We start from the raw sequence: 17,763 nt of genomic DNA on the forward strand, positions 1-17,763 counted from the left end.
TTATACACCACTAGAGATGTCACATTTTATATGGAAAATACAGTAAACAAGGGTACTACAGGCCAAATCCCAGCACCCACAGGAAGATCATGTAAGACTGTACTTGTTAATGTCAGTCATAACAATATCAAAAATATTGGTCTATACTTTACCTCCTTTTCCAAATAGCTGCCCATTGATCCTGTTTCGTTCAACAGTGAAACACTGCATTTGCCCCTAAGGGGAGAAATATATTCAGTTAAACAAAACACCAAATAGTCCATGAATAGATTTCAGTCAAATAAGCAATCTAAAACTAAAGACATGCGCTCAGTTTGTGGAAAGGAAATGCAGATGGAGGTTTATGCTGATGATAGACTGAAAGTGCTGGAGTAACTCAGCGGGTCAGGCAGCATCTCTGGAGAAAAAGGATGGGTGCCATTTTTGGTCGGGACCCTTATTTGGACTCTGAATTTTGAGACTTTAGACTTAGAATTTGCTTTAGACTTAGACTTAGGCTGAAGAAGCCTCCCGATCCAAAACATCACCCATCCTTTTTCTCCAGAGGTGCTGCCTGACCCACTGAGTTACTCCGGCACTTTGTGTCTATCCAAACTCATTGTTTCTTTGATCTGATGACTACTCATGACACCCAAACTGCCTGCTTTGTCGAATGCTGCTATTGTTTCCTTAGCCAGCAGATCCTACAAAGCATGATGTTACGTTAGGTTGCTCCTCTTGGACAATCCGCCTGCTTCTTTCTATGTAAATTCCTGATCCAACTATTCACAGTTGGTGGAATGAGATATGGAATGCCTTCCCCTTCCCACAATTAGAAACCATGTGGGAACTTAAGACGAGGAGACCATGAGGAGGTCAGTGGGCTTGAAGAATTGCTGACATAAGTGCGAGTTTATGTAAAAATGCACTGTGCAATCAAGAGCATGTGGAGCTTTAACTCCTTCTGAAGGGATCTAACATTACAAGTGTCCTGACAAATGTAAAAGTTCAATGCAAGATCTCAATGTTACAAAATGTTTATAGAAAATACTATTGTCATTTTTTCCTCATTGGAGCACTTTTCCTTCATTCACCATGCTTCATTAGTATTATTATTTTATCTTTCCACAAGCACTGTTAACATATAAAAACTTGCAGCTGATTCAGTTTCAGATTTTCAGCATCTGCCATGTATCGCCTGTGTAATAAACTGCTTCTTTTATCCCCTAGTTTTTATTTTGCCTCCATCGTCACCTGTCTTGCCTGAAGGCAGTACAGACGCTCCCCGACTTACGCAAGGGTAAAGTCCTGTGGACCGGGTGTTACGCAAGTCAGAAACAGAAGTGCTACTGCGCATGCATAAATTTACTATTCGACGCGGAGACTACGTAGGAGCTCCGACACTGAGACCACGTGGGCGCCAGTCGGTTTAAAGAATTGCTTACGTAAGTGCGAGTTTTTGTAAAGTACTTATTACATAAATCGGGGAGTATCTGTATGCATGAATAATTTCCTGTGTGTCGTTCAGGTGATTATGTCCAGGTATAACCCAGCAGGCCTTTAAACAACAAAGTTACTACAAAATAGCCCTACGTGCCTTCAAACACTTATATACGGTGATCTCTCCAAAAATAATCACTGGATAACAGAATAGGACACTTATAGAATAGCTCAGAATAGCCCTTGCCCCAATCCAAGAGTACCAAATCTAATATGATGTCCAAATGGTACAGTGAAACTGATGTCAGAACCAGTGTTTCTGAAGCCTTAGCTCATCAAATAGGTTTTAGTTCAAACTCCGCTGCGCAGTTGAAGCAATAATCCAAGGCAACACTTCAGTACAGTTTCACTAAAATGTTGCAGCATAAAAAAGTATATAAAACAAATGAACTGCAGATGCTGGTTTATACCAATGATAGACAGAAAATGGCAGAGTAACTCAGCAGGTCAGGCAGACGCAAAATACCACCTGTGAAGGAAAGAACTGTAGATGCTGTCGGTGTCCTTAGACGGAGTCGAGGGAGGAGGTATCGGGACTGGTGCATCTCCTGGGGTTGTTGGGGAAAGTACCTGGGGAGGGATTGGTTTAGGTGGGAAGTGATGAGTTATTCAGGTAGTTGCGGAGGGAATGGTCTCTGCCGAAAGTGGAAAGGGGTGGAGGTGGGAAGATGTGGCTAGTGATGGCGAAAATGTCGGAATATTATGTCACCTATCCATTTTCTCCGGAGGTGCTGCTTGGCCCGTTGAGTTACTCCAACCTTTTGTGTCTATCTCTTATATGGGAAAAAAATATTATTTCATTTCTGAATTGTGAAATCTTCCACAAATTTACTGCTCTGTACCCATACATTACAACTGTGCTTTTAGGATAGTGTTTTAGTGATCATGAATCCCCTTAATTCCGTGTTTTTAAACACCTTAAATTGTTAATTGCAGTTTCTGAGTCACCAGAAGCTGCAAGTTTAAAATGTAACTATATATAATAAAAATGTCCCATCGATCTTATATGTTCCACAAAAATGTACCAATAGGCAATGCTATTTCAGAATTATGACAGTTTGAAACAATTACATATTTTGTTAAGCCTATGATTCTACGGTGCAAGTTAAATTGAATTTTCCTTCAGAACCAAACCTCCGGGTAACGCTATTCTTCTTTACTCTAAAATACAACCACAATGGATATATCCAATGCCACCCAGTTTTAATCTATATTACTAAAAGTCTGATCTTGACCACTTCCTGTTGTTCTGTATATTGATTTTAGAAAAAACGCTGCCACTTAAGGCTGTGATTTTTGGCCATCTTACTCAGAGTCCCCCTCCGCTGTGCAGGACAAAAGGATTTTTTTTCCCATCGATGAAAAATTAAAGAGTTATCAGTGTTTAAAAAATGTTGAGATTCTCTCTCCTGAAGGCCACGCCCCTTCCGGAGGGACTATAAAACCCGGAAGTGTTGAGTGCCTCAGTCAGTCTCTGCAAGATGGGGGAAGCGAGAGGGTCACGTGTCTCAGTCTGAGCCGTGAATAACACTGAACACATGTCAACTAAACTGTGAGTGTGGTTTTACTGACCTTGAGTGCCCTTAATGTGGTTTGAAAATGAAAATGTGGTTGGTTTGAAATAAAGCACAGCAAATGGGTGGTGATGGTACACAAAATTGCTGGAGGAACTCAGCGGGTGCAGCAGCATCTATGGAGCGAAGGAAATAGGCGACGTTTCGGGCCGAAACCCTTCTTCAGACTCCGAAGGAAATAGGCGACGTTTCGGGCCGAAACCCTTCTTCAGACGGGTGGTGATGGTTGGTTTGAAATAAAACAGCAAATGGTTCATGGCGGTTGGTTTGAAATAAAGCACAGCAAATGGTTGGTGGTGGTTGGTTTGAAATAAAGCACAGCAAATGGTTGGTGGTGGTTCGCTTGAAATGGCAAATGATTAAAAGTCTAAAATTGACAACTTCCTGTTCGCACTATATATTGATTTTAGATAAAAACCTTACGGCTGTGATTTTTGGCCATCTTACTCAGTCCCCCTCCACTCATCAGGTGCAGAGGATTCTTCCCATCAATGAAAAATAAAAGTGTTATTAAAAAAATGTTGAGAATCTATCTCCTGTCAATCACGCCATGAAGGCCACGCCCCTTCCAGTGGGAGGGGGGAGGGATTATAAAACCCAGAAGTGTAGGTGTGGCTCAGTCTCTGCAAGATGGGGGAGGGATAGGTCACAACTCTGTCTGAACTGTGAATCAACTGAACACACTGAATGTCTACTGAACTTGAGTGTGGTGTTTGTGTGGTGTTTTGTGTGGTTTTATAGTGGTTTCACCCTGCTTGAAATGGTATGAAACTGCATTTGAACATGGTGGTGTTGCACCCTGCATGAAATGGTAAGAAACTGCATTTGAATTTGGTGGCTTTGCACCCTGCATGAAATGGTATGAAATTGCATTTGAATTTGGTGGCCTTGCACCCTGCTTGAAATTGTATGAAACTGCACTTGAACTTGGTGGCCTTGCACCCTGCTTGAAATGGCATGAAACTGCACTTGAATTTGGTGGCCTTGCACCCTGCTTGAAGTGGTATGAAACTGCACTTGAATTTGGTGGCCTTGCACCCTGCTTGAAGTGGTCGGAAACTGCATTTGAATTTGGTGGCCTTGCACCCGACTTGAAGTGGTAGGAAACTGCACTTGAATTCGGTGGCCTTGCACCCTGCTTGAAATGGTAGGAAACTGCATTTGAGTTTGGTGGCCTTGCACCCTGCTTGAAATGGAATTTCAAGGAATAGACGTGAGTCAACTGCCAGCCCACCAGCCGTGAATGAGCTGCCAGCACATCAGGCTTGAGTGACTGAGCAGCCACCCCAAGAATCCATTTGGCCCACAATGTCCATACTAGCCCTCTGGAAACCAGTCCCTTCAGCCCACAACACTCATACTAGCGCTCCAGAACCCCCCTCACTGGCCACCAATATTGGAATTGGTGGAGACGTGGAATATTGCATTGGGGGACCAGCCCTCCCGTGTGAACATGGGACCCAACGGGTCCCACTTAGTCTAGTTTAGTTATACAGGTCTACCATGGATTTTCCAGCAACCTTGGTACCTGAGCCTTGCTAGATCAACAGTGCACGGCCAAGAGGAGTCGAATGGTACCAGATTGGTCCAAAGATAGACACAAAATGCTGGAGTAACAGCAAGACAGGCAGCATCTCTGGAGAGCAGGAATGGGTGATGTTACGGGTCGAGAACTTTCTTTAGACTGACCGAGGTACAGTGAAAAGCTTTTGTTGCATGCTAACCAGTCACCGGAAAGACAATACATGATTAAAATCGAGCCATCCACAGTGTATAGAGTTGAGATTTAAAAAGAGTGGAGCATCAGTCTGAAGAAGGACCTCAACCCGAAATGTCATCCATTCTCTCCAGAGATGCTGCCTGTCCCGCTGGGGTAACATTTCGTGTCTATCTTCGGTTTAAACCAGCATCTGCAGATCCTTCCTACCAGATTGGTCCTCCTTGGCTGTCAAGAGACCAAGGTACTGGGCCGCAAAGTTGGCCCCAGAAGCTGGCAATGTAAATGGATCTGCTGTCTCCAGCTATGCCGGAGTTCCAGAGGTGGATGCTGGGGGGCTGGAAAGTAATAGAGTCGAATTGAGTTTATTGACATGTGTACCGAGGTGCAGTGAACAGCTTTTGTTGTGTGCTAACCAGTCAGCGGAAAGACAATACATGATCAAAATCGAGCCATCCACAGTGTACAGAGTTGAAATTTAAAAGAGTGGAACAGTTGCAATGCGCGGTTGCAGGTCCACTCTGTGATTATAAATATGGAATGTAAAAAGTGGGTGAAAGGACCTAAAGTGTTGCAGCAATTCAGCGGGTCAGTCAGCAACTCTGGAGAAAAGGGTTGGATGACATTTCGGGTCAGGATCTTCTTCAGACTGAAGGAAAGTTTATGGATAAGGCATGGAGCATAAAAGGATAAAATGAATAGGAAACGTTTGGAGGGATATGGACGTAGCGCAAGTAATTGGGACTAATGTAGCTGGAACATTGTTGGCCGGTGTGGGCAAGTTGGGCCAAAGGAACTGTTTCCACACTGTATGAATCTAAGACTCTATGAATGGGAATCTGAAATCAGAAGAGAAAATGCAGGAAGCACTCAGCCGGTCAGACGGCATCCATGGAAAGAGGACGCGAGTTAACTTGCCATCTAACAAAGAGTCTGTGAACTTGAACCACTGTATTTTTCCCTTCCCATGGATGCTGGATGCTTCCTGCACTCTCTGTTTTTCCATGCTTCAGTCCTCAGACCCGATGGACAACGGCCTGGAAGGGGGAGCCTGCTGAACTGCCGCCACTGCTCGTCCCCCAAAGACCAAGGACCGGGAGGATGGAGCCGGCGATGACGGATACGATGTGAGGGGAGAGAGGCTGTTAGGAGAGGAGAGGGAACCAGGGTTTGGTCTACCATGCCTAGAGGTCGACTGCGGGAGGATTCCCTGGGAAACAAAGGTTGATGGGCAAGGAGAGGATTTCAGTTGCAGGTCAACCAAGGGAAGGTGATGGCTGGAGCCAGCCTGGAGCTTGCCTGAATTGGGCCCCGCTCATTACAACTGGAGCGTGGACTGGACATGGAAAATGGTGTGGGCTCAGTAGACCATTTCTAATTGGGGTGGCATGGTGTCCCTGGTTTCAATTTTTCATCTTTCATAAATAAGGGTTTGACCCCCACATACCCAGCAGTCTTTTGATTTGTTCTTTCTTTATCACTATACATCACCAGTGTTGATGCTGGTGCATCTCTGCCCCTGATTTTACAAATGTGACTCTTCTATTGAAGGAAGGAAACAGAAAGAAATCATGTAACCATTAATCACTTGGGTTGCCATCCATCACTTGGGAACATTTTGCAGTCCATTATTAAACCCTGGCACAAAGTGCAGTCTACTGCACAGCAGTGATCCATGGTCTGCTTCTCAGTCCTAGATTACTGATAGCACAGGCATCTCACGACAATGGGAAAGGATACCAATGCTCTCTCCACAAAATGTTCCAAATTCACTGGAAGGGCAAGCAAACAAACATCAGAATCTTCTTTCCGCCGACATGCCCTGGTTACACTCGGTCATCCATTTTGGTGAGCATGCCTGACACCAGATGCCCTAAACATATGTTCCAATATGAACTTTGTAATGAGGTGACCTGATGGAAACAGGAGAAACAGGAGAAGATTCAAAGATGTGCTCAATGGATGCTTAAGAAATTCAACATCCCCACAACCTGCTGGAAATCTCTGGATCATGACTGCTCAGATGAGCATTCAGCGTTTATGGAGAAGGCATGGTACACCGGTGATATAAAGATAGGAAGGAAAGCAAATTGCAAGAACACAAATAATCTGCAAAGGTCAGTGAGCAGGTGAAAAATGTTGAAGATGGAATATAATCTACGTGGCCATGAGATTCTTCACTCAGGTAGGAAAACGAGGATATGACATGGGCATCACACGCCTCAGCACTCGTGAGTAAGGCAAGGCAGCGCCTTTACCACCTCAGGCAAGTGAGGAAATTCAGAGTGTCTCCGAGGATCCTCCAGTGCTTCTACGCAGCGGCGGTGGAAAGCATCTTGTCCGGGAACATTACCATCTGGTTTGGGAATTGCTCTGCCAAGGACAAGAAGGCTCTGCAGAGAGTAGTACGTTCGGCCGATGTATGGGAACTTCACTTGCCCCCCTGCAGGAACTATACATCAGGAGGTGCAACTCCAGAGCCAACAATATCATGAGAGACCCCTTCCACCCCTGCAACAGGACTGTTCCAGCTGCTACGGTCAGGCAAACGACTCCGTTGCCATACGGTGAGAACGGAGAGGTTGAGAAGGAGTTTCTTCCCAGAGGCCATTCGGACTGTAAACGCCTATCTCACCAGGGACTAACTCTACTGAACGTTTTTCCTTCCATTATTTATTATGTAAAAGAATATGTGTGTTATGATTGTGTTTATAGTTTGTTTGGTTGTTTGGTTGGTTGTCTTTTGCACAAAAGTCCGCGAGCATTGCCACTTTCATTTCACTGCACATCTCGTATGTGTATGTGACAAATAAACTTGACTTGACTTGACGACTTGAAAACATGACTTAAATAGAGAGATAATATGTTGTTCTGGGGGATTTGAGATCATTGTACTTGCTGTCAACGTGAACGTGGTAGGAATCCAACCAGTGAGGAGGTTTCAAGACAACTTGACAAGTTGAATGGATGGAAAATACATGGCATACACAGTATTACAGGGATAAATGTGAAGTAATTTCCTTTGGTGGTAAAAACAGAAAGGCAGCGTACTGCACAAATAGATCAAAAAGGGATTCAGATGTCATTATACATCATTTATTGGGAGCAAACCTGCAGGTGCCGTGAGCAGCTATGAAGACAAATAATATGTTAGCCTTCATTGCAGTGGGTTGTGAGGAAAGTTACAATGTATGGTTGCTGAGTTACTCTAGCGTTTTGTGTCTATCTTCGGTGTAATCTAGCATCTGCAGTTCCTTGCTATACATTTTGCCTAATGGCAATTATCGAGAGTATTGCCGAGACAACACCTGGAATACCAAATGGTGTCTGAGGGCAAGTCTCCTTACCAGAGGATGGATTTTGAGGTAATGAAACGGAAATTTACCTGGTTCAGTGAACCTTTCAACTGATGGGTGAATGGGTTGACTAGATCTGTATTTACTAGAGTTTAGAAAAATGCATGAAATTATTTCAGAGAGATTGGAAGGTGGATATTTTCACAGGCTGGGAGTGGGGGGGTGGGAGAATGTGATTCAAGATCGAAGACATTGAATCATATTCTCAGCATTCCAGGCAAAATATTTAAAACAGAGAAGAGATAAATATTTTTTCACTCAACGGTTAGTAAACCTGTGGAATTCACTACCACAGAAATTTGTGGAGGCCAAGATGCTGGACATTAAAGAAACAGATAGATTGCTGGACACAAAAGCTCTGGTGGTACAGTGAGAGAGCAGGAAATCGGCATTGAGACAAAGGACTCATACTGAAGGGCTGAGTGGCTTATTCCTGCTTCCATTTTTCAATGCTTTTTCTGTTTCTAAAAAAATTGTTGATTGCATACATACAGCTTCAAATTAACTGAGCAGAGGGAATTTCAGAAAAGAGGTTTTGATGGAATTATATATTTCATTCAGCATAAAAGAACATCGTATTTTTAATGGACAATTATTTCAGTATACCGAAAAAATAAAAATAAGGTTAGACTTAAGATAAGTGGCCAATGGAAGAGTTATAAAAATACTATATTAAAGGGTCAAGGAGAGCCGTAAATGTACCAGCATTTTAAGTTATAATTCAACAACAATCAAGGCTGCCTCAGCATTTGCGTATCACTAAAATATGGTTAGAATATCTGCCCCATCACCCTGTTAGGCAGCTAATTTCAGACAAGTATGGCTTCATTGAAACCATTTTCCTCCCCAAATTCGCCCCCCCCCCCACCCCCCTCCCCCCCAATCCATTTGCACTGTCAACAGCTTTGCAATTTTGATACCACTATTAACTTATTAATAGTGGCCACTCATATATCACAAAGTGCAAGGATAATCGTAATGAGCCCTGTGGAACTCCACTGTATAAAGTCCTTCTGTCACAAATGTTTTCTATCACCGATCAAATTCTTAATTCAATTTCCCACTTTCACTTGAATCCCATGGACTACCATCCTACCAACAACTAGAGAGCAGTCCTGAGCTACTATCTATCTCATTGAAGACCCTTAGTCTATCTTTAATTGGACTTTACATTGCACTCAATATTATTCCCTTTATCATGTACCTCTACACTGTTGCAGGGTTGCGGGATCAGTAGACTATTTCTGTACAATTGCTAATCGGGGGTGTGCTTAGGAATGACAATACTCTACTAGACTGTAACAAAAGAATCTCACTGCACGTTTGCGCGCTGTACATGTGACGAAAAGAGCACCATTAGTTTAGTTTAGTTTAGAGATACAGCGTGGAAACAGGCCCTTTGGCCCACCGAGTCCGTGCCGACCAGTGATCGCCCTACACTAACACTATCCTACACACTAGGGACAATATACATTTATAATAAGCCAATTAACCTACAAACCTGTACGTCTTTGGATTGGGGGAGGGGGAGGGTGAATTTGGGGAAAAAAATGTTTTGAGTGAAGCCATACTTAAGGTCTGAAACTAGCTGCCTAAAAGGGTGATGGGGAAGATGCTCTAACCACATTTTAATGGTACCCATTTACCATTGAACTATATCCCACGCCTGCCATATAGCTTCACTTCTCTGACTGACGACTTGAAGAACAACTACAGAGAGGACAATCTGCTAGTTTGGCTCGGTGCTGCAGAAAGATTAGGTGCAACCTGTTGGGTCTTCAATCCTGTTCTCCCTTCAAATGTCAGATTCCAGAAACATATTTCATGCCATGCACGTAGATTTTAACAAACTGTTTAACATAGTTCCATATATTAAATGTGAAAAAGTAAAGGCCTGTGAAATCCAAGAAAATGTGACAAATTGGAATAAAAATTGGCTCAGTGGGAAATAATGAAAATGACTGAAGAATATGTAACAAATTATATGGGGTCAAGGAAAGAGCGTTCACGTCGCGGCCCTGTTTCAACCAATCTTTCCACCACCACGCACAAGACGCACAAGAAGCGCAAGACAGACACCATTGTGCAGATGCCGAGAAGTGTGTTCAGCTCTGGCTGAACAACTTCTAATCTTGTGTGTGGACTCGATAAGAAGAAGAAGAACAAATTATATGTTAAATAGCAAGATATTGCCATTTTGTAGAATTGGAAAAAATGGGGAAAGATAGAACTTAGAAGACAGAAATGCAGATCCATGAAGGTAGTACAACAGATACCTTTTTTGCTCTTTAGGTGGACATTTGCTCTCATTGACTGACCCATGTAGAAGAACAGGGAGGTCAAATTATAAGTGTAAAATATATAGCAGCTGGCTATAAATAGACTACTGCTTAAAGTCCTTGCTTCAACACCACAGAGGGGATATGATAGAAAATCCAGAAGGCTTAAAGAAATTTTACAAGAATGTTACCAGGATTGGAGAATTTATTATTAAGTAGAATCTGGCTAAGCTGGGGTCATGCTTTATCAAGCAAAGTAGATTGAAGGAAGAATTAATTAAGATTGCTAACCTTATCAGGAACTGGAGATCCTATTTTCTTTTGGTTAAAGGACTAGTGAGAATTTAAGGAAAAAGGAATTCATTCCAAAGATCAATGACAAACTGGAATTTAATGTCCAGAGTGTGGTAGATCGCAGAAAATCCTACCACATTTGTAAATATTCAGATGAGCACACAAAGAACCATAATCTACCAAACAACAGATCTTGAGATGGGAAATAGAATCACTCTAATTAGCCCTTCTACTAGTCCACAAGGAAACAGCGGACCAAATTATTTCCTTTCTGTGCAGTAAATTTCCATAATTCTACAATTAGTGAAAACCACACAATTCTACACTTGAAAGCCATACAAATCCAGGGAGACAACTAATGATATATTAAAAGTTAAAAATACTTGTAGGAAGAGATCATTGTTATGTTATCCATGAGTAACATCACATTAGCACATATGTTTTGGTTTAGTTTAGTTTAGAGATACAGTGCGGAAACAGGCCTTTCGGTCCACTGAGTCCGCACCGACCAGCAATCCCCGTACACTAGCACAATCCTACACAGAAGGGATAATTTACAATTTTTACCAAAGCCAATTAACCTACAAACCTGTACAACTTTGGAGTGAGGGAGGAAACCGGATTACCAGGGTAAAACCCACTAAAAACCCATTAAAACAAAGAATTCAGTCTAATTCTTGCAACATTTTCCAAAGCCCACCTTTATTTTTACTTGGTCAGAAACCACACAACTTCAAAATAAACTGAACAAATGTGAGATTGCTGTAAGTTATATTACCTTTCTGGCATCAGAAGTATTTGTCCAGCTCTGCAAAATTTGTGATTTTTACATGACTAATATTTAAGAGCACAGTGCTTGTATTCAATAAAAGTTATTTTGAGACACTTATACCTGTACAAAGTAAGTTTGTTTACTATGATACTAAATTTACAACCATGGGTTAACAACAGAAGGCTTCATTGGAAAACATCTATCAGAGCTCTCCAAGAAATATAGTAGGGCTATGTTAACCATTAAGCAATGTGATTTGTGGTAATCAGCAACTTGATGGCTTTGCTGTTTTTGGAAACCCAATCTAGAAATACACAAACAAGCGGAAAAGTACAACCAATTTGGGAAATATGTTCTCGTACTTATTTGTCAAATGTATCTTATTTTCTTAATTTTATACATGCAGATAATCAATTTTTAAAATTTGACAAATCCCATCTTCTGCGTGTTGCACACATCATTAGAAAAATGTTGATCATGTCAACAGAAATGTGGATAAGCAAAAGTAAAATGTACAACATTTTCCCATTAAAATGTTTTAAATAGTTCAAAGGGTACCGAGTATGTTTGATCTAATCGGAGAAAACAACATTTTATTATCTTCTAATCATTTAAGGCTACTTAGACTGAAGACTATCATCAGACATCAATGATAATATGGCAATTCCCTTCATTGCATCTGAAGAAAACACCGATATTGACCGATATCACAGAATACTTAAAGGAGAACTGAAACTATGCCAGTTACTGTATAATCAATGTCATTAACAAGTGCAGGCAAAAAACCACATGAACACCACATTACATGAACCTATTCATTTTGCGCAATGAAATCAAAGTAGAGAAATTGTATAGGCAAGACAGATTAGGGGAGGCACAGTGGTGAGCAGTAGCGTTGCTGCCTGACAATGCCGGAGACCCAGATTTGATCCTGACTAAGGATGCTGTCTGTACGAAGTTTGTACGTTCTCCCCGTGACTGCATGGGTTTTCCCCGGGTGCTCCGGTTTCCTCCCGCACTTCAAAGACGTGCAGGTTTGTAGGTTAATTGGTTTTGGTAAAATTGTAGGTTGTCCCTCGTTTGTAAAAAAATCGTAAATAGTCCCTGGAGTGTTGGATAGTGCTAGTGCATGGGTGATCATTGGTCGGTGCAGTCTCGGTCTGCCAAAGGGCCTGTTTCTGCGCTGCATCTCTAAACTAAACAAAATAATTACACAAGATTATATGAATCGGTTCCATTTGCTCAAAGGAATCAAAGTAATGAAATTGTATAGGTGTCACAAAAGACAAGACAACATTCACCCACATTTGTAGGAATTTGTATTTGTAGAATACATTTAGAGTCGGTGCCAGTTACAATGCAGATTTCTACACATAACTTCTGCACAGATTGTTGTACACTGGCAATATCACAAGGCCCTTTTAAATCAAAATTACAATTGACAGAGTACATTAAAAGTTGCAGTAATAACATTTTAAAAAAGGATATTAGATTCTTCTGGAAGGTACATATGAGCACAAGTGAATACCTGCTTTCTCTCAACCTACTCATGCATCTCTTACTGATTCAGTCAACATCACTGGAATCAATTGGAAATGTTTCAAAGGATCCCAAAAAGAGGCATGCATGGACCAGTGATGCAAGAATCTTTTTGTAACCAAATGTTAGAATAAGGGACTTGCTCATTGTCATCTGTGCTGATATTTGCAGAACAAAGGAACGCAACAAGTTATTTTTATAGCTAATTTATTAAGATCTCAAATGCTATGTGTTTGCTATATCCTCTACAATTTAGAACGAGGCATGCTACATGAAAACATATAGCTCAGGTAAAATTATTTATGGCAATTTATTACCTGGAATACAAGCAAAGCAAATAAAATGTATTTGCAATGCCAGAAACCAGGGTGCAATCATGATCAACGGTGCTGCCTGCGTGGAGTTTGCACGTTCTCACTTTAATTGTGTAGGTTTCATCCAGGCACTCCAGTTACCTGCCACATGCCAAAGATGACCAGTTTGGTAAATTAATTGGCCTCTATAAATTATTCTGAGTCTGTAGGTAGAGTGGTAAAATTTGGGAGGAATTCATGGAAAGTGTGAGAAATAAAAAATATAGGATCAATGTAGGATCAGAGTAAATGTGTAGTTAATGATTGGTGTGGACTTGGTGAGCTGAAGTGAACATTTACCGTTGTATATGACTATATGAACCAAATTTGTATTTATATGTACTAATTCTCTTTCAGATCAACCGACTGTAAAAATAGGAAGACACATAATCATCAGCACTATAACTTCAGTTCATCTCTGTGTTCTGCTGAATCATAAGCATGATTCACATTAGAAGCTTGGTTCTGTGCATGGCATTTTCCTCTAAACTGTGATTTTGCTGCACTTCCCTCAAACAACAAAGCATATTTTGCAATGTTGGAAGAGGAAAACGAGGAACAGGAAGGAAGAAACATTCAGTGGCTATGGTGCCAAAATTACAGATGAAAGGAAGGCCTTAGATGGAGAAATTTGAAAATTGGAGATGAAAAGAAACAGTGTTTTGAAAAAGAGAATTCCAGAGAGAAAGACCAGAATGAATGAATGGTTGTTTTCCATGAATAAAGCAAACATAAACACAGAAGTAAAAATTCTGACTTTCATGAACCCCTGCAGAAAAGATGTTAAATTGAAATTAGTGGAGTACAGGGAGTCCACAGAAATTGGGATAGACAGCTGTCTTTGTACAGGAAAATACATGGCATAAAGTTCTAAAGCATCTTATTTTGTTATATAATGTGGAGAGATCATGAGGAAAATGTGGTAGGAATTAATCCTTAGGGGCCAAATATTGATTGGGGTGTCTAAATTGTAGGGATACAAAGCTGATTAATGTGAGTGAAATGAAATGAAATCTCGAAGACAAATACAAAATGCTGGAATAACTCAGTGGGTCAGGTAGCATCTCTGGAGAATGTCTTATTCTTATTCTCCAGAGATGCTACCTGACCCAGTGATTTACTCCAGCATGTTGTGTCTATCTTCGGTATAAATCAGCATCTGCTGTTCCTTCCTTCACATGAAAGGAAATTTCATTGGATGTGTTGAAACACAGCATAGAAAATAGGACAAAATCACATTCAACTCCAGATCACTGGACGTTAATGGAACCAAAATCAAACACCAAGAAATGCTGTGAGTGTGAAGAAGAACTTGGCTTTGGACAGCTTAAGGTGCGGCAATTTAGGGACATCCATGCTGGTCAAAAAGTAGAGAGACTACTTTCAAGATAATGTTGCATTGGGGTAAATCTGCTTGTCGTCAAAGGTAACGACTTGTATATACTTAGCATCTTTCAAAGTAGTAAAATGGCCTCCTGTACTTTATGCAGTATTGTGGATCAACATTGGACACTAAACCAAAACAGAATACAAGTACAAATAACAAAACACTTATTGAAAGTTATACATTTTAAAAGTTAGTCCAGTGAAATTGAAATGGCCAGCCTGTGTTCATCTGCCAATAATTATCCCCTGGATCCAGGGAAAGAATTATTGGCAGATGAACACAGGGCGACCATCAGTGAAGCAATTGCAATTAAAGAATAGTGAAGACACCCAGCGATTTCAGAGGTTTGATTAGTTCACAAGGATAACAATGAACAAGACCATGACGGATTTTAAAATAACGAGCACAATCAAGGCCTTTCTTAATGAGAAGCCAGAATAGGTCAGTGAGCTTAGAGCCATAGTTGAACAAGATTTTGTTGTAAAACTGTCTTCGGAAGGAGGAAGATCTTCAACAAGATTTTGTGATTTATTGCAGAATTTGGTGGGAGATAAATTCTTGGAGATTGGAGTCAGCAACGAGAGCACTGGAAATGGAAAATCCAGAGGTTTTAGGGTTTTTTTTGTTTTAGAAATACAGCATGAAAAAAGGCCCATCTGCCCATCGAGTCGGTGCTGACCAGTGATCACCCATACACTAGTTCTATCCTGCACAGCAGTGACAATTTTACACAAGCCAATTAACCAACAAACCTGCGCGTGAAGTGAGGGACTACGTGCCCTCCACTCCCAACCCTGAATCTCATAAAGATCATTCGGTAAGTCAATGGTTATTAATCTTTCTATAGTTTAAGTTTGTGCAAGTGGTCTGTGGTTTCATACAGTTGCTCTGAAGATTGACGTGCATGCGGGCTGGCGGGCTCTTCACCTAGTCCCTCACTTCAACTTCTCATAAAATAAAGATCAAACTTCAAACGGTAAGTTCTCATTTAATCTTTCTATTAAACACACCTGAGCAATTACAAACGCCTGTGAAGCCATATGCCCCAAACATCCCAGACTATGTATAAACACAGCTGTAATTTCTACATGGTGAAACCAAAATGTATAAAAATACCCTTTATTAAAATCTGACAATGTGCACTTTAACCACATGTGATTTTTTTCGATTATAAATCTCAAATTGTGGTGTACAGAGGCAAATAAATAAATGATGGTCTTATCCTAAACATTATGGAGGGCATTGTAAATGCAATAAGCAGCGGAAAAACAATCTTTAGCTAATCTATGAAGGAAAAAAAATCAGATTTTTATCTTTAATATGTAATATAATTAAATATTATCTGTGGTATTTGTACATAACCATTTGTGTCAATGGTAATTTTAGTGGATCAATAAAGTAATAAACTCTCAACTAAACAGCAAAAAAAATTGCTGATGTTGGAAATATGATAGAAAAATAAAAAAATGTTGTGATACTCATAGATCAGGCAGTATCGTTAGAGAAATAGAATTAACATTTTGGACAATTGCAAAATATGCACGTTATAAGTTGCAGATAAAGACATACAATGGAGAAGGAATATGTGTGATAGGGCGAGTAGAGACTGAATAATACCAATAGCATCGGTGGTCAGTTGGGAAATCAGACAATTTGTTAATAGATTATCAATCCAGAGGAATGGGAACAGAGATGGGTGAAGAGAGAGAGAAAATAAATGCAGAAATAAAAACAGAAAATGCTGCAAATACTCAAAAAGATATTCGCCTGTAATGTTAACTCCGTTTTTCTCGCTTCACAAATGCTGCCCAAAGGCAGGGTTTTTCAATATTCCCTTTTGTTTCTGATTTCTAGTAATGTCTGCATTCTGTATTTCATAGCTCCAGCATGTTCATCTCAATTCACAACACTTGTGACAAACAAGATTTCACCACCTTCTTTGCCTCTTTGCTGACACTGTTCAATATTTATTTGTCTCCACTCTATCACAAATGTTCCCTTTGTTACCTCCATCCTTCCCCCTTCTCTTCAACTTAATATCTATTAAACAGGAAATTAGAAATGCGTGCGACAAAGGCAAAACCGTTATAATGGGTGACTTCAATCTACATATAGATTGGGTGAATCAAATTGGCAGGGGTGCTGAGGAAGAGGATTTTTTGGAATGTATGCGGGATAGTTAGCTAAATCAACATGTAGAGGAACCAACGAGAGAGCAGGCTATTTTAGACTGGGTATTGAGTAATGAGGAAGGGTTAGTTAGCAGTCTTGTTGTACGTGCCCCCTTGGGCAAGAGTGACCATAATATGGTTGAGTTCTTCATTAGGATGGAGAGTGACATTGTTAATTCAGAAACAATGGTTCTGAACTTAAAGAAAGGTAACTTTGAGGGTATGAGACGTGAATTGGCCAAGATTGACTGGCAATTAATTCTAAAAGGGTTGACGGTGTATATGCAATGGAAGACATTTAAACACTGCATGGATGAACTACAAAAATTGTTCATCCCAGTTTGGCAAAAGAATAAATCAGGGAAGGTAGTGCATCCGTGGATAACAAGGGAAATCAGGGATAGTATCAAAGCGAAGGATGATGCGTACAAATTAGCCAGAAAAAGCAGCATACCGGAGGACTGGGAGAAATTCAGAGACCAGCAGAGGAGGACAAAGGGCTTAATTAGGAAAGGAAAAATAGATTATGAAAGAAAACTGGCAGGGAACATAAAAACTGACTGCAAAGGTTTTTATAGATATGTGAAAAGAAAGAGATTAGTTAAAACAAATGTAGGTCCCTTGCAGTCAGAAACAGGTGAGTTGATCATGGGGAACAAGGATATGGCGGACCAATTGAATAACTACTTTGGTTCCGTCTTCACTAAGGAAGACATAAATAATCTGCCGGAAATAGCAGGGGACCGCGGGTCAAAGGAGTTGGAGGAATTGAGTGAAATCCAGGTTAGCCGGGAAGTGGTGTTGGGTAAATTAAATGGATTAAAGGCCGATAAATCCCCAGG

General features: G+C 40.8%; 1 protein-coding gene across 6 annotated transcripts in view; it reads right to left on the minus strand.

Moving 5' to 3' along the window:
• Nucleotides 1-17,763, minus strand: part of mta3 (metastasis associated 1 family member 3) — a 132,633-nt gene that overhangs the window by 71,316 nt on the left and 43,554 nt on the right. For all 6 annotated transcript variants that reach the window (XM_033025557.1, XM_033025553.1, XM_033025554.1 and 3 more), the window contains one exon: nt 153-216. In XM_033025557.1, the coding sequence (XP_032881448.1) occupies nt 153-216 (64 nt within the window). The remainder of the gene's footprint in view (nt 1-152; nt 217-17,763) is intronic.

Source organism: Amblyraja radiata, chromosome 8 (assembly GCF_010909765.2).
Source record: "Amblyraja radiata isolate CabotCenter1 chromosome 8, sAmbRad1.1.pri, whole genome shotgun sequence".
NCBI classification, from domain to species: Eukaryota; Metazoa; Chordata; class Chondrichthyes; order Rajiformes; family Rajidae; genus Amblyraja; species Amblyraja radiata.